The 27,857-nt window shown below is 41.0% G+C and overlaps 1 protein-coding gene across 3 annotated transcripts in view; it reads left to right on the top strand.

The window, feature by feature from the left end:
• Nucleotides 1-27,857, top strand: part of MYO1E (myosin IE) — a 220,819-nt gene that overhangs the window by 146,296 nt on the left and 46,666 nt on the right. For all 3 annotated transcript variants that reach the window (XM_004452867.5, XM_071214222.1, XM_004452868.5), the window contains exons 10-17: nt 3,233-3,429; nt 6,433-6,513; nt 6,803-6,889; nt 8,812-8,898; nt 9,861-10,028; nt 10,981-11,066; nt 13,222-13,303; nt 22,270-22,376. In XM_004452867.5, coding sequence (XP_004452924.2) covers nt 3,233-3,429; nt 6,433-6,513; nt 6,803-6,889; nt 8,812-8,898; nt 9,861-10,028; nt 10,981-11,066; nt 13,222-13,303; nt 22,270-22,376 — 895 coding nt within the window. The remainder of the gene's footprint in view (nt 1-3,232; nt 3,430-6,432; nt 6,514-6,802; nt 6,890-8,811; nt 8,899-9,860; nt 10,029-10,980; nt 11,067-13,221; nt 13,304-22,269; nt 22,377-27,857) is intronic.

The raw sequence follows: 27,857 nt of genomic DNA, 5'->3' as shown, positions 1-27,857 counted from the left end.
AACATATACTGTGGAGATGAATCTATATCAATTCCTAAGGAGCTTCATCCTTTTTGTAGCTGTATAGTATTCCATTGTTTGTCTATGCCTTAATTTATTTAACCAGTCATCTGTTGGTGAACATTTAGATAGCTTCTCATCTTCTGCTTTGACAAACAATGACAAAATTAATTGCTTTGTTTTGTGTAATCTTTCTTATATTCGAGTGTATTTGTGGAATAAATTTCTAGACGGAAGTACTAGCCAATACTTTTATAATGGAAGACTTTCTTCTAGATAATCTGTTATAGAAAAAAAAAATGGTAAGATTTCCATCACAACTAGCCTGTTAAAGCAAAATAGCCATTAGTAACAACAAATGTTGTTGATATCTGACCTTTGCATAATAGAGCTATAGAATTTTCTTATTCAAGCCTTGATGTTGCTGAGAAGCCAAACAGACCTCAGTTTAGACACGTGTACTGGCATCATAAATAAAATCAGGTGACATCGTTTTGGAAATGCCTTGCTCAAAAGATTTTAAATACCAAATTAAGAAAGTTACTAAAGGGAAAAATACTAATAAAATAACAATGGGCATCACAAGTGAGAATGCCACTTCTTGGTTTAAATATAAACCATATTTACCTTGTTCATTTAAGTTTGTAAAAATGATATTTTGTTTTGCTTCATCTTTTCAGTTTTTCTATCTTCCCTCCACTTTGGATTTTAATGGAAAAATTTAATCCAGTTTTGCTTTACACTTTAATGCAGTAGTGGAAATTGAACTTATTAAAATGAACTGAAATGTTACTTTCTAACAGATTCTTCTGTTTTGTATAACCCTGACAGCTATACCAGAATAACGTTTGCATTTCAAAATTAGTCCATGCTTCTTCCCTCTGTACCTCCTCACAGCCTCCGAGCTTCTGCTCTGTCGCTCTTCTCCAGCCATGCCAATGCACACCCCCTCCTGGAAATTCACAGCCTGAAGGAAGTCAACATGAGCAGCTGTGAAAGTTCAGCTCCCTGTGCAGCCACTGAAGAAAATAGGAGGCTATTAAAGCTTGTACTTGAAAAATATGGCATGAGTTTTTTTCAGAGCCATACTAGATTTCCTCTCTAGCCTTGGCTGTTTCCTTAGGCTGTGGCTCTGATTCCTGGTCAAATTCAGTCCTTATTTTTCAAGTACCTGCAGTCCTTCAGTTATGTCCCCTTCTATAGAAGAGATAGGAGAAATGGAAGTAGAACCTGTGTCTTTGTCAGTCTCTTCTGTCTTTTTGGTGTCTCTCCTCAAAGACTCTCTTCTTAGTCCTAATTGTTCTATTTCTCTTGCTGTTGTCGTAGAAACAATGGCATAACCATTTTTACCAAATATTTTAACCATGCTCCCACTTTAGCATTTTACCTGGTGAGAAACCCACATTTACAAAACAGACAAATCTGGGGTAATTGTTAATTTTATGCTACTATTCACTGTGGGCTTCCCATGAGCAATGAGGGGCCCAAGTGAATTTACTATAAACCATGGATGATGTATATCCTGTGTATCACATGAGGGATGCCTGACCCTGGCCATCTACCTGATGATGTTGATAGTAACTAACGTTATAGCTTCCCTGTAGTGACGTTTTATGTTAGATGCTTTGGTATATATGTATAAAATCTCTTAATTCTCGTAATAACTCTGTATGTGCAGTCTGATTAATGGGTGCCATCTCTCCCTAACCCTGTGCAAAGGTGTTTCCTTATGCACAAGTGTTAACATTAAAACTAAACTAAAGGAGACAGATATTGGCAAATTAGGGCATTTTGTTCACATGTCTGAACGGAATATCTACCACTGGCCAAAGCAGTTTTCTACATTTGTAGACCATTGTTCTAGAATTATACTTTTTCAAAAACACATTTAATGGCAATCTCCTTTAGTGGTCTATATTGAGAAATGTTGGCCTGTTACATTCTAATACCTTCTGTGAAATGCAAACAGATTATCCTTTATTGGGAGGCTGTGCTTTTTCAGCATTATGAGAAAGTCTTTAACAAAATCCTTTTCTCAGAGAATTTTGGTAAAGCTCTATGGAGAGAAAGAAAATTCATGTCCCAGTTCACAGTTTTCATTTGAGTCCATAAAAATCTTTCCCTCATATTGGAGCATTCTTTCAATACCCAAGAATGGAGTCATTTATTCACATTAGAACGTTTTGACCACAAATCGAGAAAATTCCATTTATATCACTGGCCCACCTCTGAAACAAGTTGCCGAACCATAGGAGCCTGTTTTTGTATCTGAAAACTGTAAATTACCTTCCTACATGTCCTTGGGATGGGAAGGGTTTGCTGTGCTGAGAATGACACTGCTCCCCTCCATTTCACTCCATATGCTACCCCCAGAGGAATCTTCCTATAACACCCCCTTGAGAAGTCATCCATCGCCCCCTTTGGTCTCCAACCCAAACATACCATTCAAGGACCCTCACTGTTAGAATCCAATCCAACCTTTAAATCTTCTACCTCAACTTTCAGCTACAACTGAAAAACCACACCAGTGCTGGTCTATTTGCTATACTTAAGTCCTACCCAAATCCCACATCTTCCTTGATCACCTTAGCAAGTGGTAGTAGCCCCCTCTTCTAAATTCCCATGGGTTTTATTGTCTGTCTGTGTCACATATCCAGCTTTTAAGGAGCCCTCATTATTTAGTAAATATCTTTCCCTCATCTGGATGGTCTTCAAGATTTAAAAAATACTTTGTATCTTGTCCCGTCCTTTTAGTAGCCCTACACATGGTAAGCACTCAATAAATATGTCATTATTTCAGTGATATCAGGTGCTTCAAGCTTTTTTGAAATGACGCTTTGAAAACACTGTACCAAAAAGGAAGAAAATAATATTTGGAGGCAAAGCAATGTTAGTTCTTCCTGGCTGTCTTGCTGCAAATGTTGGGATGTCCATTTTAGGCACTTAGCTATGATCTCAATGGGGGGGGATTGTTTTTCCATCCTTTCTGAGTCACTGATTTGTATTAATGGGAGTCCCCATTGCCATAGGAATTGACTCATGTAATAAGACAATTGGGGAAAGCAAAGCAGATGAGTGTGTATGGAATTGCTGGTAAGCAGCCTGGACTAGGTTGTAAGTATTGGGGGGTCTAGTGATGGTGCCTTGTGTTTACACACACAAGTGCCTCCACATGTTTGCAACATGAATTGTTACGGTTCTAAAAGACCATTGTGTTTTGTTTTTTCTATAGTCTTGGCGTTTCCTGCATATCTTCTGGGGATAAACCAGGACCGGTTGAAAGAAAAGCTAACAAGCCGGCAGATGGATAGTAAGTGGGGAGGCAAGTCGGAGTCCATCCACGTGACGCTCAATGTGGAGCAGGCCTGTTACACGAGGGATGCGCTCGCCAAAGCCCTGCACGCCCGGGTCTTTGATTTCTTGGTGGATGTAAGTACCACAGGGTGGCTTTGGTGAGGCTTCATATTTTAGCTAAAGAGAGTAAAACTACTAACGGTTTTGTTTTCAGATTTTGGCTTGTTCTTTTTAACCGTTACTTTACGTCTCTACTTTTTAACCTCTCACCTCAGGATCATTGATCCCCTTTTACTTCTAGAATTGCCCAAGCAGACACATCAGCCAAACCTAATGTGATATCAGCTTCCTGTGGATAAAATATTTAGTAAAGCCAAGACTGGAGACCAGAAGAAGAGGAGGAAATCCATTGTCATGGACCTTTCTTGGCTTTTGAGCCTAAAGGTTTAGGAATGTTGTATTTGTTATTTATTGCTGTATTACACGTAGCGTTTATTCGCTCCCAGTTTACTTGAGAGAGGCTTGGCTGAGTGTTTCTGACTTGGCGTCTCTTACAACATTGCAGTCAAGGGTGTCAGTTGGGGCTTCAAGCATTTCGAGGCTCGCTGTGGGTAGAAGGTCTGCTTTCAAGATGACACACACACACGGCTTTTGGCAGGAGGCCTCAGCTCCTTGCTGTGTGAACCTCTCCATAGAGCTGCTTGGATGTCCTTACAACATGGCATCTTGCTTCCCCCAAAACGTGTGATCTAAGAGATAGCAAGGAAGAAGCCACAGTGCTTTTTATGTCCTAATCTCAGGCTCACAAATTGTCACTTCTGCCACATTCTAGTCATTAGAAGCAGGTCACTAAGTATAGCCTACATTAAGGGAGGGGACTTGGCTCCAGCTGTTAAAGAGTATCAAAGACTTTTGGGGGAAGCGGACTTGGCCCAATGGATAGGGCATCTGCCTACCACATGGTAGGTCCGCAGTTCAAACCCCGGGCCTCCTTGACCCATGTGGAGCTGGCCCATGCGCAGTGCTGATGCGCGCAGGGAGTGCCGTGCCACGCAGGGGTGTCCCCTGTGTGGGGGAGCCCCACGTGCAGGGAGTGTGCCCCATGGGGAGAGCCGCCCAGCGCAAAGGAAAGTGCAGCCTGCCCAGGAATGGCGCTGCACACATGGAGGGCTGACACAACAAAATGACGAAACAAAAGGAAACACAGATTCCTGGTGCCGCTGATAAGGATAGCAGCGGTCACAGAAGAACACACAGCGAATGGACACAGCAGACAACTGGCAGGAGGGGGAAGGGAGAGAAATAAATAAAAATAAATCTTAAAATAAAAAAGACTTTTGGGATATATTTTTAAAATACCATAGATGCTTCTGGTTATGGCATAATCATAAATATACTTTTAATGCATATACATATACATACATATACATACTTAACATCTATCACGTTTGTGTCCGGAAAATAAATTTGCCTTTCAGCAGTGTAGCGCTATCGGTGAGAGTCTATGTTAACTACTATAGCCTATAAATATTGGAATAACACTAGCATGCATTTAAATAGCCCTTGCTATGTGCCAGGTACCGTATTTTAGGAAAACTAACTTAGTAATTTCTTACAACAGTCCGTGAGGTAGGTCTTAATTCCGCTTTCTTACAGATAAGTTAACTGAGGTGTAGTGAGATTAAGGACCTTGCCCAAGGTCACAGTGCTATTGAGTGATAGATGGAGGAACTGGACCCAGTTAATCGGGCAGTGCTCCTAGGCATTCTGCTCCTCTAGGATCCCTAGGGGGAGTCTAGTCAGGGACAACAGCACACCCAGTAGAGCCAAAAGGCGTCAACATCTGCAAGCCTTAAAATGGGATCATGTCTGGTTGCGGTAGGGAAGGATAATGTCTAATTCTTGGGAAGATCAGGGTCATACTAAATGTTACTTATGTTTGAGCCCTCGGTAGGGACTCTTGGGCTAGAGTGTTGAGAGATTTGACTGAGACCCTTCAGCAAGTGTATGGCCCAGAATGGAGGCTGGAACCCGTATCTCGTGTCTTTCTGTTCATGGTACCCTCCCACCTTATTTCCTTTCTGTCATCCCTCATTTTTCTGTGTTGTAGAAGGGAAAGGATGCCTCCTGGGTCACTAATTAGAGATGACATGTGTAGGGAACTGACTGAATGCTGGGCACTGGGTTAAGTGCTTTGTGTTGGTACCCGTTCTCACAGAAAATTATAATGTCATTTTCTTCGCCTGGAAAAAACTTGTTGGTACTTCCAAATCCATCCAGGTACTCAGCACGTCCAGGAATTCTCCTGTAGTCCTCCCTCCTTGATGCCTTCATCAACACCGGCTGCCCCACGCCCACCCTCCTACCACTATGTCCCTGCCGTTGAATTGCCACGACCGCCTCGCTTCTCACAGTGGGCGCAGCTGTAGGCATCACACCGTGTGTGGACGCTTAATCCCAGTGCCTGCCTCTTGCTCAGTGCACTTTTAGGCAAGCCTCTATTCCACGACTGAAAAATGGGGATGACGGTGATACCAGTGCTGTTGGAGGAGTTGTGAGAACTAAATGAAACAACTCCTCAACAGCCCTTAGCAAAGCCTGTCACAAGGTAGCTGTTAACTCGCAGAAGCCGCTTTTATTGGCGGCACCTGGATAAGGATCACTGTTCTTACCTGCAGTCTGCTCTCCCTCTCTGTGAGCTCCTGAGAGCAGGGACCGTGTCTTTTCCCTGGCATACAGTGTTAGGTGGTCATGAAATGACCAAAGTGACATTTATAGCCCTTATAATATCAGTTCTTCATGTGAAATAGGCTTATACTTCAGTCATCCAAGATGGCATTTCCTCTTAATCCTAGTTCCTGAGAAAAAACTAGCACTGCCAGAGGTTAGTAGGTCTCATCATTAAACAAATATTTTTTTTCCTGCCATAGCAGTTTTTGGATCCCTGTGGTTTTCCAGTTTTTGGCTTTGCACTGCGATCATTTCTAAGCTGCAAGTCACCTGTCTTCATGTCGTCCTCTGCTTCTTAGTGGTTTTTGTAGCTTTGCCACATACAGTCTTGCTTCCCTTTCCCCCATAAATGCCCATTTTTTTATATGAATGAAAAGGAATTAGTTACCATATTTTATTTTCCCCTAGTCTATCAATAAGGCGATGGAGAAGGACCATGAAGAATACAATATTGGCGTCCTGGACATCTATGGCTTTGAAATATTCCAGGTAAGATGAGGTTCAATATTTGGGGTTTGGTTGAAGGTGTTATATTTCATCGGCCTTGCAAGAAATAATTCTAGGCAATGAAAAAATATATAGCTCATTTTTGCTTTTATGAGTTCTGCATGTACCTTTACCAAATTATTTTCTCCTAAATATAAACCACAATTCTTTCTACTGGGGCATGCAACATTTCAGTTAAGGCTTTTTACTTAAACATTTCTCTAAACCACTCAAGAATTGACTTTAAAATGATTTTGCAGAAATGTTTACATTCATAACTTTTTTTTTCCAGAAAAATGGCTTTGAGCAGTTTTGTATCAATTTTGTTAATGAAAAATTACAGCAGATTTTTATTGAACTGACATTAAAGGCTGAACAGGTAAGCAATTGCTGTTCCTTCATCTTGTTCAATTTCTTATTTGTTTTGTTTTAAAGGTTATGGCTTTTTCTCTTTTGATAATAGATTCAAGTGTCAGTTTTGTATTATGAAATGCACCTAATAAAAGTCCACCAGAAAAACCATATGCCATTGTGGCATTTTACTCTATGAAATATAAACACCATCTGCTGCATTTTTTTTTCTTCTTTAAGCAAATGATGCTGTGAAGTTGGATTTATGACTGGCTGTTTTTACTATACTCTGACTCACTGACCAAGTGGAAAGTCAAAACCTAGTTCCAACCCAATTGTCTTTGGCATACACTGTGTTCCAAGGGGAAAACTTGGTTTTCTCGATATGTTCCACTCCCAGTCTTCTCTGAAAAGAAATGTATTTTTAACCAGGTCAGTGTTCTAATTCTGACTTGAGGTGGTTTCTTCTAAAAGTCCAACTCAGCTTCCCTCTTATTCTAGGTACCACATTAAAAATAGTTTCATGTGTGTTTGGTCATGTCCCTACTTAGAAATATCAATGACTCCCTACTACCCTCCACCTGCAGTGACTAGACCAACACTACCGTGGGAGTGTGTGGCAGGAGCTGAGCCGAGGAGCAGGCAGGGGCTGGGCCACACAGTGCTCCTTGTAGGGCGTGGACTTTGGTATTTTTTTTAGGAGGTACCAGGGATTGAACCTTGTACATGGAAAGCCAGTGCTCAAACCACTGAGCCACACCTACTCCCCCACCCCCCTTTATTTTGGACCTGGGGTTTTAAGGATGGGAAATCTTTGAAATATTTTGAGTAGGGGAATGATCTGATCTGATTAGGATTTTGTGTTTTTTGAGAGGTCACTGTCCTTTATAGACTTAGAGAGTGGGTGAGGCAGGGTAAGACAAACAGGAGGGAAGTTTCTAAACCAGTTAGGAGACTACTGCGGTTACTGGGCAAGAAATGGTGGGTGGGAGCTTAGACAACGATGAAGCTGAAGATGTGAGACTGTGGAGAGAAGTGGTCAGACTCAGGGTGGATTTTGAAGAGTGAGCCAACAGTACTTGCTCAAAATGATTAGCGGAGAGCTAAGAAGAAAAGGGAGGACTCAAGGATTTGATTCCTGCTTTGTAACCTGAAAAAAAAAGGGTCAGTGGTTAGACTGTAAACTGAAGAACAAGATTGGAAGAGCAGTTGGCCGTGGAGGACAGGAGATGTGGTTTTGATTCACAGATTTGCCGGTGATACCTATTATATGTTCAAGGGGAGATTCTAATTAGGCAGCTTGATGTACTTGAGCCTGGAGCTCAGTGGTGAGGTCCAGACTAGAGAAATGCATTTGGGAGTCAGTAGCCCATAAGTGTTATTTAAAACTATGGGATCGATGATAATCACCTAGAGAATGAGGGTTGAGAAAACAAAAAGCCTGGAAGATTGAGCCCAGAGATATTCTATCATATCAATTTCTGGAGAGGAGAAAGAGCCAGCAAAGGAAGCCAACAACACAAGGCCAGAGAGGAAGGAGGAAAACCAGGACTGTGGGGTGATGATCAAGTTTAATGAACAGCTTCCCTGAATGGGGGATCTCCCCTAGAAGTAGCCTAGATGCTTATCAGAACTCCTGTCCTAAATTAATTTCAGAGAGATTTTCAGTAATTGAACCTATAGGTTAAGCCATATGAATTTTCCTTGTTTTTATATCAAAAACGGTTGCATCAGAGTGACTTCATGTTGTTCCACCTAGATAGAAACATTACCAAGCCATGAATTGTTCCTTTGCTATAGCCTCTTTGGAAAAAGAAAAGTTCCAAGTCTTTGTTCAAGGGCATTCAAGTTTTTCTTTTCTGGGGATTTGTGGGCCTTCTCTGTCTCTCTGAGCTGAGCTCTAGCGAGTCCTCACCAGGGAATCATGTGAATTCCCGCTCTTTCTTACAGGAAGAATATGTTCAAGAGGGAATAAGATGGACACCCATTGAGTACTTTAATAACAAAATTGTGTGTGACCTCATAGAGAACAAAGTTGTAAGTACCGGTCTGGTGTGTTTATACACTGTCTCAGATTCACATGAAGTGACTTCTTGTTCTCTGTATGTTGTTTTGGCATAGGTGAAGTGACACCTCTCATTTGTAGAGAATTTTAGCAACTACAGCAAGTTTATATGCATGTGTGACAATTAAGTGATAAGGCTTTATTCTTGTAGTAAGTAAAAATGTGTGTATGAGTAAAATGTCCATTAACAAATAGATGTAGTTACTGCACTCTAAGAGAAGACAGCTGTCATGTGCCTGGCATGACATATGAAGAGCCATAAAATTGCCCCTGCCTTCTAGTCCTGTCATACAATTTCCAGGACTTTATGCTAAGAAATTATTCAAAAGAAAATAAAAAGCAATATAAACAGAAATGTCCACATTACTTTTTAAAAAAATAATAGCCAAATATTAGAAAAAATAACATACATGGACAATATAGTCATTAAATAAATATGGCATATCAGAGTAGGAGAATATAACCATTAGAATTCGTTAAATATGGAGACTCTTTAAAATGTGAGGAATGCATACAAAATAGTGCTATGTGAAAAAAAAAAAAGTAATGCATGATAGAATGTATACCCTGTGCTACTTTGTATAAACATGCTTGTGTGGGTTACAGGCAGAAAAAGTTTTTGTTTCCCTTTTGGGTTGTTTAAGCCAACTCAGTACAAACAGGAGCAAGCAGATAATGATCAGTACATGACTTTGAATTAAAGTGCAGGGAGTTAGAAAGCTTTTTGGGACGTGGACTTTCTCCATCTCTAGATCTAATTGCTAACTTCCCATTTGGAGCTATTAATTACATTCGTGCTCTGGGGGAAAGGCTGACTTTCATGGTGCTCTCTGAAGTCTAGGAAGCTGTTTCCTTACTTAAGGAAGGACCTGGTAAGCCTTGTCTCTCTCAGCATGGTCAGTGACTTGGGGCCTTGCCTTCTCGGTGCCCTCAGAACCCTCCTGGGATCATGAGCATCCTGGACGACGTGTGTGCCACCATGCACGCAGTGGGTGAGGGGGCAGATCAGACGCTGCTCCAGAAGCTCCAGATGCAGATCGGGATGCACGAGCACTTCAACAGCTGGAACCAGGGCTTCATTATTCACCATTATGCTGGGAAGGTATGGCTGGAGCACAGGGGTAGCAGAGTTACCCTTTTCCATGGCTACCTGCTTTAAGCCTTTGGGTCTGTGATGTGTTTTCTCAGGGGGCAAATGATACGGATGTCTATAAAGTTTCATTCACATTGCCATATTCTAGTCATTCAACAAATAGAATGTAGGATGTACATGGGGAGGCAGAATAAAAGATCATTTATGTTACTCCATGTTCTCTTTTTAAGCCTGAATCACCCTGATACATGTACTAACAGCTGGAGGAATACAAAGACAAAATTCTGTTGGGCGTTTTGGTCTTGCCTCTTGCTACAGTCACAAACCTATAAGAACAAGGACTAAGAGCTCACTTTGGTATTTCTTTTCATCAAACACACGAGTAATGGGTGCCAGGCAGTGTGTGGGTTAAGTTGAGATCGTGGCTCTTGGGGATCACTTGGTCCTGTGGAAATCCACTGGTTTCACATTTTGCCCCAACCTGTCTCTTGTTAACCAAGGTCCCTGAGCATGAGCTTATGGCCTGATTGGTGCAACCCTGACACCTTCTCAAAGAAGTTGCAGAGCCTCAGATGATCTGGCACATTGCAACGGACCAATGAGCATGAGGGTTTTTAATCCTTTCTGTCAACTAAAATTTAGGGTAAGGGCTAAGTTTATTATTTAGAGACTCCCTCTGGATCCGTTGAAGGGATTGTGTGGTCTTCAGAGCTGGAGCCCTGGTCATAGGTCATCTGGGCATCCAGATATCATCTATCAGCACCTAAAGGTGATCTCCAGCTGTATCAGCTAATCAGTTCCGTCAGCACAGGCACAGCCTTAGTGAGGCAGTTCTCAATGAAATCCCAAACACTACATTTGCAAATTAATACATTCCGGGGAGGATAGCTTTGTCAACTTGGATTTTTGTTCAATGAAATACTTAAAGGATAAAATTAGATTTCTTTCCTTTCTTGGCCAGGTATCCTATGACATGGATGGCTTTTGTGAACGGAACCGTGATGTGCTTTTCATGGATCTGATCGAGCTTATGCAAAGCAGTGAGCTGTAAGTGTTTAGCCTCATCTGATATGGGATATCAGATATTAAAACAAACTGTGATGTTTGAGTGGTTGGCATTTTGTTCCTTTGGGCTGCTGGAGCTGGGTTATCATTTGAAAAAAAAGAAGGTTGGTTTCTTAAAATGGCTTTTTTTTTTCCAATCTCAGTCCCTCACTTATACCACTAACCCTTCCTCCCACAACCCCCCCCCCCCCAAACACCAGGTGCCCTGTTTTCAGGGAGAGGTGACTGTCCTGGGGTTAGGTTGGGATCACCATCTTTGACCATCTAAGAGTGGAACAGCCTGGTTCTAGGACACTTTGCCCTTGAAACATCATCCCAAATATTCTCCATGGTCACTTATTTTTTTTTAAATGTCAGTGACTTGGCAAGTCCCAAGCTAACCTGACTCCCTGAAACACTTGGGAAACAGCTCAAGAACTCTGGAAGAAGCTACTAGAGAGGGGTTGATTCAGGTAACCATTTTAGTGCCTAAGACCCTGTCTAAGCTACATAAGTAAAAGCTGTGGTGGTATCCCCCTTGCAAGCTGCCAGAGATCTCAGGACCAGCTCTACTAATCCTTTCCTCCTCTACCCCTTGCAAAGGTCCCCAAGATCTTAGGTATTGAGTAAACAGACATAATTTACATGATCAGACCTATATATACCAGGCAAGTGCAATATTGCATAAACGTCCAAATTTTGTCATATTCAGAATGGCCTCCAAGGAAGAGTTGCTCTTTTAGTCTCTATTAAATTGTAATGTAAGTCAAGGTTAACTTCACTGATCAGCAAGCCTGATAGTTTTCTAAAGAAAGGTCTAAGTACAATGAAAGCAAAATTGAGAATTTCCTTTTCAGTCCATAGTCAGAAATTATTCTGCTTCATTTCTCTTCCCTCTCCCTCATCTCCCCATGCATGCACTTCCTTGCGCTCACACACCCACTTTTTTTTTTAATGGTACCAGGGCTGGGGAATGAGTCTGGGACCTCGTGTGTGTGGACAGCTGGCGTTCAACCACTGAGCCACATCGTTTCCTGAGTTGGTTTTTTTCGTTTGTTTGCTTGTTGTCCATTTATTTATTTTTAGGAGGCACTGGGGACTGAACCCATTTGGAAAGCAGACACTCAACTGCTTGAGCCACATCCACTCCCCCACACCCACTTTTGAGTTTCTTAATTTCTTTTCATCCCAAAACAGAAAAACCTCTTTGTTCTTCCCTAAATTGTCAGGTAAGACACAAGTCCTAGCTTGAGATTTTCACAGTAGACAGGTGTAGACCTGCTTCCAGAGAATTTTTTTTCGGGGCAAGTTAGAGAGCTATCGATGCTTCAACATAAACTGTCATGTAGACATAGCCTACTGCAAACACATTTACTGTGAATTCTGTAATTGTTCCTGGTCAAGTTAGAAGCAGATGCCTGGGGAGTCTTCCTACAAAGATGCCCAAAAGAACATTTAGGTGGCAGGGGTTCTTAACCTCTTTCTTCCTCGGAACCATCGGCCAGTCAGGTGAAAACCATGGACCCCTTACTAAGTCCACATTCCCCTGTGAATTATTTAATAAATGTATCATACCCAGACCTACACATCCCCACAAAAATAATGTTGTTCTTGAATTTCAGTTCAAGCTCACAGACCCCTGGTTAAGAACCCCTGATTTGGGAAAAAGTGAGTTTGAATACCAAATTGCTAATTTACACAGATCCCTTCATTCATTGAGTCAGTCACTCACCAGATATTTATTGAGCACCTGCTGTGTGCCATGCTCCTCTGCAGACACCAGGAGTAAAAGGTGACTAGACATTGTCCCTGTCCTGTGTTGCTGGTGAGGCAGACATGTAAATGAATGAGTAGGACTAGTGGACATGTGTAAGGAAGCAACGCGCACAGACTTATTACTTGGTTGCTCTGCTTGATTGGGGATGGTGGTGGCATAAAGCTGACTTCCTTAGCCCCTGTCATTCCTAATCAGTTGTTTATTTTTCCTGTTCCTTGTTTCCCTGGGTCCAACCTGGGTGGCTTGTCCTGTGAGCCCAGCGGCCTTCCTGTATCAAGGTTACATGTTCTGGACAGCCCTCCACCCCATTCTCTATGGAGGCGGCTTTCAGTCCCCAAGGTACTTACTGATTGCTAATCCATTCTCTTTCTCCTTTTCCAGACCTTTTATAAAATCTTTATTTCCGGAAAATCTGCAAGCTGACAAGAAAGGGCGCCCAACTACCGCTGGAAGCAAAATAAAGGTTTGTTCTATTTTGGGGAATGTTATAGATTCCTCTAAGAGGGAGGCTTTTTTAGGAGTCAGGAACCACCACCGCTGGGCAGAATGAGTCCTGTGAGGTCTAAGGGGAGGGTTCCAGAAGACACCTAGAAGTAATGATGCTGCCGCTTAGGGAAGGCTCTAGGGGGCAAGCAGGATTCGACTTGGCTGCGTTGAAACCCCAGATGGATAATAGTTAGCAGATGATAATCAGCCACTCTCTAAAAGGAAAAGGCTTTAAACTGAGTCTGGAAGAATTCATGTTAAACTATCAGAGAAGTTCTGTGACTCAGAGCCACATTTTAAATTTTGACAAGTTTTCTAGGCCAGGCCCCAAAACTTGCTGATTTTGAAACTTTACATGTCTGAAATTCTGTGGGGTCTCATAGGGGTAATTTATGAATCCCTCCTCCCTGGATGTTGCAGGCCCGTCCTTGCTGTGAATTGCAGGCCCATCCGGCTGTGGAGTGTCTTCAAAGCAGGGAATCTGTTTAGATTCTTACTATGTTTTTTGGGGAGCCACCTGTAGGTGGCACACTGTGTTATTTGAGATTTGTATGGCAAAATTCATGGTCCTAGTTATTCTCTGAATTGAGAAATTATGTCAAATACACTTTATAATGTGACATTTTCAGAAATGGTCACTAAATCATTTTTTTAAATCACAGCAATTAAATACTTCCCCAATTTTATATCCATGGGGATCTTTGGATATGTGGGGCTCAGGGTTCCATCACCTGGTTCAAATCCCAGCTCTGTGATTACCTGCAGGTTACCTAAGTTCTTGGCGTCTCTTGTGCTTCATCTGTAAGATGGAGATCTTAGTACCTGTCTCAGACAGTTGCTGTGATGATTAAATGTAATAATTCACCAAAAGCGTTTAGCACAACGCCTGAAGCATGATGCACATTAGCTCCTATTCTACCTGGTCACTCCCCTCCTCTGCCGCGCTTGTTTGTCCCTGCTTAATTCTTTGTGGACACTTGTATTTCTACATGCTGACTCCCTGCCAAGACTGTCCCTTCCTGTCCCTTTCTACTCACCCTGTGTGTCCAAATCCTACATGTCCTTTTCCATGAATATCCCACCTTCCCGGCCACCCATGTAGTCCTTGTCTGTCCCGTGCACTTGCTCTGTCGTCTCTGAGCATTTCATGAGTGAGAGCCTGCCTCCCCAGCCGACGGTAAGCTTCCTGAGGGCAGGGACACTGAGAGAAACAAAGGCAAGTCCGTGAAAGCTCACAGCAATCACAAGTGACCAGTCAAGAAGAGCCAAAGGTTTTGGAGAGGAAGTGAGGTGTAAGCTGCACTTTGTGCTGGTAGGTAGAATCCTCTTGTATATGTGCAAAGAGCTGAAGTCATAGCGCCGGCACCATAACTGGGTTTAGTTTACTGGAGTTGAGAGTTGAGTGCAGAGAGCAGATGGAATTCTCATGAGGTCCCAGATAGTAATGTCTGTGTAAAGTTTCTGACTCATGCCTTCACTTCAAGGTTCTGGATAAGGATTAGCTCTGGGCTGGAAAATCTAGTCACAAGACTGTCACATTCAGATCCAAGGAGCCCAGATCATCAAGGTTGCAGTGACTCACTTTCACGTGGTCTGTATTCTCAAAAGCAAGCTTATTCCCTATAAAAAGGAGGGTGGGGGGTGGGGACTTTTTTTTCCTCCTTGGAAGACTTGACTCCTTTCTTTCCTTCATATTTTTATCTGGTCAAATACCCCAACTTGCCACTTTTCTGGACTGTACCTGAAACATTTAGGGAGGTCAACGTGAAGTCAGCCAGCTATTCTAGGGGTGTTCTCATCCCCAACCATCTCTTCCATGGTAGATTGTGTGACCTCAGGCAGCCAGATGCTCTGCCTCCATCAGTGGAATTCTCCCTTTTAAAGCAAACACAAAACAGTGAGGCTTTAGGAATGATTTTCTCCACTTTATAGGACGTTTCTATGTATTTAAAATGTTAATGTTCTAGTTCTCCACCTAAGAAGTTGAACAGCTTTAGTCACTGGCAGTACCTACTATATACCAAACAAAGTATTTAGCTGCTTCGAATAATGATTGATAGGGCAGTGGAGAAAGGAGGATTTTTATTATTCTGTCTTTTTTTTTTATTTGGAGGCACCAGAGATTGAACTCAGGGTTTGTACATGTGAGGCAGGCACTCAACCACTGAGTGACATCTACTCCGCTAGAAAGGGGTTCTTAACCACAGAGATAGAAACAATAAGTAAAAACAAAATCAAAACCAGGAACACCAATGTGCCCAATTCACAAGAGAGGAAAATGTCATAACCGTGCCCTCTCAGCCAGTGATACTGTAGATGGCAACCTCAGTAGGGGAAAGTTGGTGAACAGTCTATGCTGTAGCTGATAGCTCATTTCTAGGGCATTTCAAAGCCAAATGTGCCTATTTGTTGACCCAGGTCCAAAATAATTCAGTTCTGCTGGTTAGCTATGAGTCTGAACTCTTAAAAGAATATTGCTTTCATATGGTTGATGTGTTCCTCAGACAAGCTACCACTTCTCCGTTTTGGCACCCATCTGCCCATCAATTCATTCATCCCACATATACATCTTGGGCACCTTACTGTGCACCAGAAATTGAACTAATTTTTGCATATACAGAGGTGAACAAAATGTCAGTCTCTGCCATGTGGAGCCTACAGTCGTCTTGTGGTGTGTTCTTGCTGGCCAAGAAGTTTAGCAAGTGTTTGATTTTCCAGTGAAGGTTCTGAAAAGTTTAAGAGTAAAAAAAGAAACAAAAATTATTTTTATTAAGTGAGATAAAAAGAAAATACGCAATTACAATAAATAAAGATTTTTCTTTCCTAAAGAGCGTCAGAAGGTATTTATTTTCTTAGATATATGGGCTTTTCTTCATTCACTAAGAGATATTGCTCAATGAATATATTTACCCTTCTTTTGGCTTTTCAGACACCATTTCTTCAAGAATTGCCAAATTAAAATGTTTTTTAAAATTAATTCAACATTTAGTAGAAGAAAAAGCCTTTAAAGGAAACCAAGCCATAAATAACCATTAAAACAGACTTGAAAACAGGTCCTCTTATTATCAGCTTACAGCAAACAAGTGTGTTTCAGTATAATGTAAACATATGGGATGCAAAGTAAATAAAAATCAGCAATTTGATTTTTTTAGTTATTGTTTTTCTTTTTAGTGAATTATTCTTCATGACCTTAGGAGATAATACAGTACAGATAGATATAGTATAGTACTTACCATCATCATTTATCCGTAGCCTAGAAGCTGGAAAGTTCAGACTCACAATGACTCCTGCTACCTAGAACACTCAAGAATTCAACCTAGTAAGTTCAGCAGAGCTTACAGAGGAGAAGGTAGAGGAGACACCATCAAAAGGTAAAGGGCAAAAGTTATAAGTAGAAATGAAGAAGGAGGAGGAAGGAAGCAAATTATTTACTGATAAATGAAGAAAGGAGAGGAGAAGCTGTCATGGAAGTGGCAAGACAGATTCAGAATACTCTTTCCTATTTTGTAGTACTTGCAATAGTTGTAGTAAAGTGCAAAGCAGAAAAAGGTCGTGGCCTGAGGCTGTTACAGTTCAGGGGAACTCTTTAGGGGTTCTAGTCTGGAAGCAAGCAGAAAGGTCCTGGCATTGACTTGCCCTCAGTTTAAATGTAGGCCTGAGGTTTAGAAACTATAATTGCTCAAACTCCTGGAAAGTTCTGCTTCAGATATAACTTTTCAACAGCATCCAAGCCCAGCTACGTGGTGTGGGTTCATGGATCAGCACCGGTCCAGAGGAGCAGTGTCTGTGCTTACTGAAGGCTAAAGCTCAAATGGACACATGCTAATGTCCTTTATCAAATACTGCCCAAGCAGCAGTCTTCCTATTTTAAATTCTGTATACTTTTATAGGCCTAGATTAAAAAAAACTTTGAATTTGTGAGACTTTTCACCCATGATCATAGTTATTCCCTGAACCTTTTAACATTTTATGCTGGAAAATTTCAAACCTATACAAAAAGAGAAAGAATAATTGAGTGAACCTCCTTGTACCTATTGCCCAGCTTCAACACATATTAATTCATGGCTCTTCTCATTTCACTAATACTTAGGAAGACAAATATAGTTAAGTGAGAAGATAGAGGGGGACAGGGGCTGATGCTTTTGATAGAATGAGCAGTTTCTTGGGCATCTTTTCCTCCTGGTAACTGATTTCCTCAAGGAAAACCTTTTTCATCTTATTCATATTTTTTCTTCAGGTTCTAGAGTAGTGCATACCATTTAATAGATGGTTAATAAATGTGTTATGGATCAAGTTGAATTAAACTGGGCCTGATATTTACCAAACCATCAGAATATTCATAAGAAGATAAAAAGGGGGGAAAAAAAACATTAAAAAAAAAAGAAAAGAAAAATAAATTAAAAAAAAAAAAGAAGATACATCAGAGGGGTCGCGCTTATGCACATGTTAGCAGTATCCCAGAGACAACCAAAGTAGATACAACCCCAGGTACTTGTGCTCCTGAGAGCTATGGAGACACACAGGTTCTGTGGTCATGACAGATGGCTCTGGAGTTCAGTGCCTTGTCAGCTTACAGGGAGGTGAAGATGATCAACCAACACACCAGGGAACTGAGAGAGTCTCCTTACAGGGCGCACTCCTTGCACGTGGGGCTCCCCTACGTGGGGGACACCCCTGCATGGCAGGGCACTCCTTGCGCACATCAGCACTGCGCATGGGCCAGCTCCACACGGGTCAAGGAGGCCCGGGGTTTGAACCTTGGACCTCCCATGTGGTAGGCGAATGCCCTATCCATTGGGCCAAGTCCACTTCCCCTCTTATATTTTTTAATGTAACATTTTGTGTGATATATGTATCTTCAAAAAAAGACAATAAAAATTTGCTTAAAAAAAGATGATACAAAGGAATAGATAAGGAGGGTGATCCAAAACCATATTCATTTTTCTATTTAATTAAGAAACTCTAAACATGTGTACCAAGTGTCAGACCTTGGCAAACATTATCTATTTTATTCCTCATAATAACCCTAGGAAGTAGGGATTATTATCCCCATTTTACAGATGAGGAAACTGACACACTGCTAATAAGCAACAAAGCCAGGATTTGAACCCAAGTAATCCTATTCCAGAGCCCTCATTCTAATAAAGATGCACTGGTTAACTTAGTATACCTGAAATTCTATTAAAAGTGAAACAGGGAGGAAATCTTGGGGCCACATCTGCCTAGCATTTTTTTAGCAAATATTTTTTATTCTGACAAGTATTTGACAATTTTAGAATCTATTTTTTTCTTTGTTTTTTAATGTGTTCAAACACTTGAAGTGGTGAAAATAAAAGCAATAATCTAATGTTAAGTGGAACAGAAGAGTAGACTGAGAGGGATAGGAAAGTTGAATTGTGACTTTGTTTTCGGGATGCAGACATGATAGAACATGTTTTCGGTGCAACAGATGCTGTGGAAGAGGCAGTCCAGTGCGCATCTTGGCTTCAGCCTTTGGGGCTACGGTTAAATGTTCAAAATGGCAATTCTGTTATTTAGGAGGTTGTAGATTTGCAAATTTTATATTTTACTTGTAAGAAAATAAGGCAAATTCTCTGTAGGCAATAAATATATGGATTTATTCTATGTGTTCCCTTGAAGACGCTTGGTAGAGATGCATAGCCAATCCCCAATCTCTCTCACCTTCTACATCCACAATATTTGTCAGATACCGTGAAGTATCTTAATGATATCCCTTAGTCTTAAGGAGATCCCGGATGTGTTAGCATTTAAAGGGATCCTGAGTTCCTTGAGAGAAGAGTTAACTCTATACTCACGGAAGTTTTGGTGTTCGATATTTTATTGTATTCCAATTCTTTAAAATTTAGAACTGAGGGGCAGCGGACTTGGCCCAGTGGATAGGGCATCTGCCTACCACATGGGAGGTCCACGGTGCAAACCCTGGGCCTCCTTGACCCGTGTGGAGCTGACCCATGCACAGTGCTGATGCGCGCAAGGAGTACCGTGCCACACAGGGGTGTCCCCCGTGTAGGGGAGTCCCACACGCAAGGAGTGCGCCCCATAAGGAGAGCCGCCCAGCGGGAAAGAAAGTGCAGCCTGCCCAGGAATGGCGCCGCACACACGGAGAGCTGACACACAAGATGACGCAACGAAAAGAAACACAGAATCCCGTGCCACTGACAACAACAGAAGCGGACAAAGAAGACGCAGCAAATAGACACACAGAATAGACAACCGGGGTGGGGGGGAAAGGGGAGAGAAATAAATAATTAAAAAAAAAATCTTTATTAAAAAAAAAAAACTGAGCTATAAGGTGTAATTAGTAGACTATTCATTTGGTGAGCATTCCCATTATCTTGATTATAAACAAGAATATGATACATATGGTAACACTAAACCTTTATTAAATTCTTCATTTTTGTGGCTAAAAGGTACCAGTATGGAAATTAGAACCAAAGATTGGTAGTACAGGGAAACAGAATTTAGCTCAGAGCTGCCAAAGATGGACTGGGTTGCAGTGTTTTCTAAGTGAAGCTGGATCTTCAGTGGCGCAGGATAGACAGAAAAGATGCAAGCATCGTGTGTGTGATTGGACTGGTTCACTTTTAACATCTATCAACCTTGAAATTAGGCTATGGAGGGCTTCTAGTCCAAGCCACTTATTTTATAGATGAGGAAATTGAGGCCTAGAGAAATTTAGCCATTTGTCATGTAGCTTACAAATAGCTAAAGCAGGACTCCAACCTAGGTCTGCCGTGAAGCTGAGCTGAGGTTTCGATGAGGGCCTTTGCCTTAGGCCTTTCCTCACTGTCCTGTCTTCATATTTTGATCTCCGCATCTCTTGGACAAGTGCCGTTGGTAGCCTTCTGTTTCTGTTCATGGGCTCGACCTGGCTGCAGTCGGGTATCCAATTACAGCTATGGAACCACCTCAGCAGAAATGTGAGGTTGACTCCTATATATGAAAGTTCAGGATGCCTTTGATGGTTATGATGTATTCCGGTTTGCTGAAATTAATGACTCCTTAACCTGAAGGCTTCTGTCTAATCCCACCTCGCCCAGTTAACTCTTTCTATCTCACACTAAATTATCCCTGCCTTTGTTAGAATGGCGATAGTTCGTTGTGGTTAAGAAAGAGACTTCCGTAGCTCACAGACTTCGTTTTAATCCTCAGCTTTGCTGCTTTCTATTTATGGCATCTCGAGGAATACTTTATTTCTTACAAAACCAGTAGAATAATAATAGTTATCTCTCAGTCATTGTAAAGCATAGATAATCCATGTGTCTAGTTCCTTTTGCATGCTGGCTAAGTATTATCACATCACCATTTGACCTAGAGAGAATTATTACGTCAAGTAATACATAATCTTAAATCACACTGGCCTCTTTTATGATTTCTTTCTTTCTTTCAAACTGTCTTCTGGTAACACATATATAACATAAAATTTGCTACTTCCGTTTTAAGTGTGCAATTTAGTGGCAGTAATTACATTTACAACTTTATGCTACCATCCCCACTATGCTTTAACCAAATTTTTAACTCTGAAGATATTATATTAAAGAAATGGTCAGGACAGAAGGGTCTGTAAAGTTATTCTTGCTGTTTGGAGAATTTTTAAAAGAAGACTTGTTATAAGAAACTGCAGTGCTTCATAGCTTCCTCTTAGGATTTGCAAAAATTGCCATATTAGTTCCAAAGTGCAATCTGGAACATAACTTGATAAAAGTTGTTATTTTTCCATCACAGGGCTTTGCTTTGATCATGCAACCTCTTCAGCTTTGTCCTCAATTTCAAGAATCGCAAATAATGCTGCATTCTAAACATCTAAAGAGCAAACTAAATTCATCAGTGAACATCTTGCTTTGAATATACCCAAGAGTTTTTCTCAAGGGTTTCAGATTTCCCAAGCCCATGGGAACAGAGAGGGCCTAACTGAGAAAGAGTTGTCTTCTGCAAGCAAATCACTTTTGCTCATTTTGTAATGTTTACTTGCTTTGGAGATGCCTTTTCACTATTTTCTTTTGGAGGTTTTCTCTCTTCTTGATGATTTGCTTGGAAGTAGAGCTTGCATGTGTGCCAGCCACATCCTTCGGCTCACAGGGTGTGTTCTGCTGGCCGTGGTGATAATGCTGCTGCAAGCTCTGCCCCTGGTGCTTCAAACCAGCTTGAAATATTCATTGTTGGAAGCAAGGTCAGCTTTACTTATGTGGCTTTTTCTGCTTAAATGCAGTTCCACTTTAGGTGCCCCAATGCAGAGGTTAGAGATAAATGATTTTATACGGAATATTTTAGCTTTGCAAAGCAGTACATTATCTGTCACATTGAAACTGCAAAGTCTACATGTTTGTAAAAGGATATGTGGAAGAAAAAGACGGAGGAAATTCCATACAAAATTATAAATTTTGAATTTTTATGAATTGTACATATTTTGACTAGGAATTTCTGTGCTTTTAATGTGATGGTTCTTCAGTGGTTGGATTTTCTGGGGAAAAAAAAATGAAGGTAATTTTGATGATCTATCCTTGCAAATACTCCACCCGCCCTGTAAAAGTTTAATAAGAACAATGTATTTGCAAAGGTTCTAAGTCCATGTAATATGAACTTAATTTGTTATTAACATGGTATCTTTCCATGAACTACATGAAATTAGTTGTTATTTACTGGGTTTTCTGTTGTTTCATTTTGTTTAAGTAACTATACTAAAAATGCCTAGTCACTTTCAAAGATCGAATTTCAGACCCTTAATTTAAGCGTTTAAATCATCATAAAAGTCAGTGGAGCTTTGAGAGTCTAATAGAACTTATTTGAGCTTAATGAAAAAAATGTCATAAAGATTAATTTCTATCTATATATCTCCACCCTAGAGTGTTACACCAAAGTATTCTTTGAAAGTCGATCTACAATGGGGAAGTTCTGTGTTTCTCATATTATTCTTCCTTTTAGAAACAAGCCAATGACCTTGTGAGCACCCTGATGAAATGTACACCCCACTACATTCGCTGCATAAAACCAAATGAAACGAAGAAGCCTAAAGACTGGGAGGAAAGCAGGTATGAGAATGTAGGTGGGCCCCAGTACATTTTTGAGCTCAAGATGTATTTGTCATTCCTTTGTTAACTTGCTCAAAAGCATTCCTATATAATTATATATATATAATTTTTTTATCTGCACTATTTTTTTTAACCTTCTTTTCCTGAAACATTCACAGTGCCATTCAACTTGTAATTAGTAATTCATAAATGTTAATCTTGGCTAGAGGGCAGATTAAAAAAACAAAGGAAGAAAGACAAAAAAAACCTTAATCCAACAGAGTCACTTTGGTCTCAAAATTAGTTTGAGGCTCTGTGTGGACATTCTTGGTCCACTTAGCCCCTGATGGCACCCATCGGATGTGGCCTAGAATGCTTAGCTTGAGCTTTGAAAGTGTAGTTCCAGAGGGCTGGTTAAAAAGCCATCTGCCATTTAGTGTTGCTCATGACCTGACAATTGTGGGGATGTGCTATAGTCTCAATAATTCTTACCAAGGAACTTTTTTTGTTTGTTGCTTTGTGTTTTGGTTGTTTGTTTTTTTTAAGATTTATTTATTTATTCCCCCCATCCTTGTTGTTTTTTACACTCGCTGTCTGCTCTCTGCGTCCATTTGCCGTGTGTTCTTCTGCATCTGCTTGTCTTCACTTTAAGTGACACTAGGAACCAATCCCGGAACCTCCCAGAGTGGGAGAGAGGCGCTCAAACTTTTGCACCACCTCATTTCCCTGGTCTGCCGCATCTTATTGTCTCTCCTTTGTGTCTCTTTTTGTTGTGTCGTCTTGCTGCGCCAGCTCTCAGCTCAGGCCAGCACACGTGTGTGGGCCAGCACGCCACACAGACCAGCGTGCCTTCACCAGGAAGCCCCAGGAATCAAACCCTGGACCTCCTAAATGATAGACAGAAATCCAGTCACTTGAGCCACATCCGCTTCCCCCACCACGGAATGTTTTGAAGAGCAGAGTGAACCTAGGAGGGAAGAGGCCAAGGAAAGATGTGGAACCCAAGCATTCAGTGTGCCCTTTCCTCCTTTGACTTCTGAGAAAGCCTGGGCCACTGTTCCTCCTACAAATGACATTTGGGCTTGCCCTGTGCAGGATGTCGTAGGGATGCTGGGTAGGAAAAATGTAAAGGTGATGATGAAAGAATATAATTTTGTCTCCACCGGGAGATCCAGACACACATTTCTGAGGAGCTGGATCCCAGTGTTCCAATAGGAACATGGGTAGAAGAGGACTCTGGTGACTGTCATGAGATAATCAAGTCCCAGGTTATGTACATACCAAAATTTTTATCTCTTTTCTTTTCTCTTTTGGAGAAAAGAAAACAGATACTTAGATATCAAGTGATTTAATCAAGGTTAAGCTTCAGCAAGGCCATCTGCAAATTACCTCCTCTGAGGGATATATTTAGGTTCATTTCCCATCCTATCAGCAAGTTCCATGGCAGACAAATAATACTTGGCCCTTTCCAGGAGGGAAAAGATACATATTAAGGAAAATGTCTATGTTCAAACATTCATTGTCTAAGAGTTCTTTTTATTTAAATGCTTCATGGTACAATCTTTCTGTTCTCTTGTCTTAAGAAGCCCTGCCGCTTGGATGTTGGAAACTTCCATTTTGTCACTCCACAATCTTTTTAAATAATTTCATCAATAGATGCATGTTCCTGACTCCTTTTCTATAATTTTTCAAATTTATGTAATCTTATGAGCCTCCTACAATATTCTGTGTTAATGGTTTCAGGCTCTGATAAGGAACGCACCCCTCTTAAGGTGATGAGTCCATCTTTGGATGACACCATTAGGCTCTCCCAGTCCTTTTCTAATTCAATTTTACCTTGGTCCTAGGTCTGTCATCTGCCATAAGAAATTTTCTCATTCCGTTCCACTTGACGGCTCATTTGATAATTAAAGCAGTCAAGGCAGCCTTCACGTTTCCCTTGAATCTTGTCTTCCATGGGCTAATCACTCAGTTCTTCAGCCGTTCCCCTTGGGTCATGGGATCTGACCATTCCCTATGGCCTTTCTTTTTTTTTTTTTTTTTTTTTTTATTGACTTTGTAATAATATTACATTAAAAATATATATGTGAGGTCCCATTCAACCCCACCCCCCCACCCCCCCCTCTCCCTCCCCCCCAACAACACTCGTTCCCATCATCATGACACATCCATTGGATTTGGTAAGTACATCTTTGGGCACCTCTGCACCTCATATACATTGGTTCACATCATGGCCCATACTCTCCTCTATTCCCTCATGTAGGCCCTGTGAGGATTTACAATGTCCGGTGATTACCTCTGAAGCACCATCCAGGGCAGCTCCATGTCCCGAAGACGCCTCCACCTCTCATCTCTTCCTGTATGGCCTTTCTTATGGATGTAGTTAATTTGTCCTCTGCTTTTCTGAAATGTGTGACTCGGTTTCTCCTTTGATGCCAAGAGGATACCAGCAAGATGCGATCTTGTCTTTTTCACCTCCTTCCTATACCAGTTCCCATCACAGCCCCCAGAAGGCTTCTTTAAACCCAGTTGCTTGTCACCACCCCCAAATTTTCTGATTCAGTAGAGCTGGTATGGGCCCCAAGAGTTTACATTTTTTAAAAAGCTCTCAGGTACTGCAGGTGCTGCTGGTCTCAGAACCACACTTTGAGAACCACTGATGTAGAGCAGAGAGAGTTGCACCAGGATTTGAAAGAACTGTGTCCTCATGCCAGCCTCATCATTAACTGGTTTGAACGATACATTTAATCTCCCCACTTCTCAGGTTCTTCCTCTTTAAATTGAGAGTCAATCTAAAATAGGCTCACCAAAGGATCGTCCAATTTTTTAAACACTGTGTTAGAGAAATTTAAAAATATCTACTAAAGTAGACAGAATGGTATCACAAATCTCCGTGTACTTATCACCCAAATTAAATAATTTAGAATCAGTTCATATTCTAGCTCTATTCTCATCTATTCCCACCTTCCTCCCCAGGTATTTTGAAACAAATCCCAGATATTATGTCCTTTCAACTGTAAATATTTTTTAAAAGAACTCTTTTATAAACTCTTGACCACAATACCATTATCACTTTTAAAGATGATACTCATTCTTTTGATATCAGATGTCAAGTCAATGTTCAAATTTCGCTGGTTGTCATATACTTACTAAATTGTTTTACAACATATTAGATTCAGAACCCAAATAAGGTCCTGTTTTTTTGACAGTTTTTTGATGAAGAAACTGGGCTATTTATCCTGTAGTTGTCTGGATTTTGCAAACTGGATACTTGTGATGTCATTAGCATATTTCCCTATCTCCTGTATTTCCTAGAAGTGTGTTCTTAGATTTAGAGACTTCATTAGATAAAGTTTTCATTTTTTTTTCTTTTCCTTTCTCCTTCTTCCTCTCCCTCCTTCTCTTCTTCCTTCTTTTACTAAGAATACTTCCTATGTGGTGGTATATTTTTCCATTAGGAGGCACATGTCTGGTTCCTCTCTTTTTATGCTGTAACAGGCATTGATGACCAAGACCTATATCCATTAATTCTTCATGGGTTACAAAATCATATTTTAATTTTTGTCTTCATTTATTAGGTGTTGTGCATGAAGTAACTTAAATATCTCTGTGGTACTCTGAGGTTTCATCCATTCATCCACCCGCATATCCATATATCTGTACTTACCGAGTATTCGTGGGAATAAAGATAAAGAGTGCAGTCCCTACCATCAAGGAGCTCTTGGTCTTGTGAAATGATCTTGAAGTTTCTAAACCTGGGAAACCAAATTTGCTTTCTCTATGGAGGGAGAATTTCCCATTGGCCTGTAGAAAGGATTTTGAAGCACACATGGTAAGAATTAACGACAAAGCACCAGCTAAGAGGAATTCTGACAGAAAGGACACTTCCAGATCTGTGCCCCCGTGACTCCAAGTCTGCCTCTGTCTGTGTGGTTCTTACACTCAACCCCTCAAACATGCACGTGCCTACACGTCACACTCACACACACACATGAATTTATACACACAGGGCAGAAGGATGAGTCACAGGCAATCTCAGAAATAAATTATGAGTCTTGAAAGCTGAGGTAGTGCAAGGGGTATCGTAGCCCACCCTCCCCACCATGTCAGAATCCACTGATCTTCTCTTTCCCAGCCTTCCCAATAAACATAATTTCAAATGAAAACGTTTCATTTGCCCTACAAATGCAGCCCCTACCTTAAAGTCCTTCTAATAGGGAAATTTTGCACAAGCTGCTACTTAGAATTTCCCATCCTTGATGCCACCTTCTCATAAAATCTAAACTGATTCACTGGATATCAGAAAATGTTGAAATTAACATAGCATTACATTTTATTCAGTAAATCCCCATAGACCTTTCCCCTATTGTTTTCCTATTTAAAAAGAAAAAAAAATCTTATCTCTTATTTGAATTACAGCAAGGACCTTCATGACATAAATTCATCCCTATAAACTGTTAAGAAATCCAGGGTATCAGTTGATAAAGGGTTGGTTTTTATTTTCAGTAGGATCATTTCCTGGGATTCCTCCCTAAATCCTGGGTTGGGGTTTATTGCATGGTGGATGGTTTCATTTCCTCACTGGCTGTTGAGCGTTTGGTGTCCTTGAAAGGGCAATGTGCTTCACTGGCGGGGATTACACGCTCAATTGAAATCCTTGGTGGACACATTTACTCATTCCTCAAATTTATGGGGTGTGGGTTTTTTCTTTTCCTGTTGAACTGTTTTTATTTGGCTTCTGGCAAAGTTGCTTGCCCTGGATTCTGAACCGCTGCCCTGGCAGACTTCTCCGGCCTTGACCTACTTGAGTTAAGGAGCTGAGGACCATAGAGGAGGCTCCTCCCGAGAGGAAGAGAGGGCACACCCCAGGCTGCAGCTGGGCATTGCCAGCCCTGCTGACGTTTCCAGGGAGGTGACAGTGCTCCAGAGATACTAAACCATCCGCTCAGATCCCTCAGTTACGTGAAATTTAAATGTTACAGGATTCGCTAAACTGATTGCCTGCTGAAGAAAATTTCAATGAATGAAAGAATTTTTTTACATGAGGAATATACTTTCCTTTGTGATTCATGGAAAGGAATGTTTCTGTTTAAATCAATGAGTGATGCATGCTCTGTCTCAGAAGCTTGGAGTGAAGCCAGTATTTATGAAAAGAACATAAAAATGTGCAAATATCTGAATTGGGCAACCTCATGCTCATTTACCTTATAGAGAAAAGGCCAGTGGTGAGTTTTGGATTTGGTGGATGGGAGAAGGAAAATTAATTATTTTCCTGAATCAGATTTCTACCCCTTAAACAGATACTTATGATAAGCTATGTCTTTTATTTTTCTCTCCAATTTATCTAGGCATCTGTGGATATTGAATATTAGTTCTTTCATATTAAGGTTTTTAAAATGTTATGGTTATCTTGGAGGGGCCTGCATTTGTGGATGTTGGCTCAAGTAAAGAGAGATTAGATCTTCAATATCCCTCGCTGTGTGACCCCGTCCTTCCCGTGGC

This window comes from Dasypus novemcinctus, chromosome 3, assembly GCF_030445035.2.
Source record: "Dasypus novemcinctus isolate mDasNov1 chromosome 3, mDasNov1.1.hap2, whole genome shotgun sequence".
NCBI classification, from domain to species: Eukaryota; Metazoa; Chordata; class Mammalia; order Cingulata; family Dasypodidae; genus Dasypus; species Dasypus novemcinctus.
Note: the sequence above shows the minus strand (reverse complement) of the source record. Positions and strands in the feature narration are given on the sequence as shown.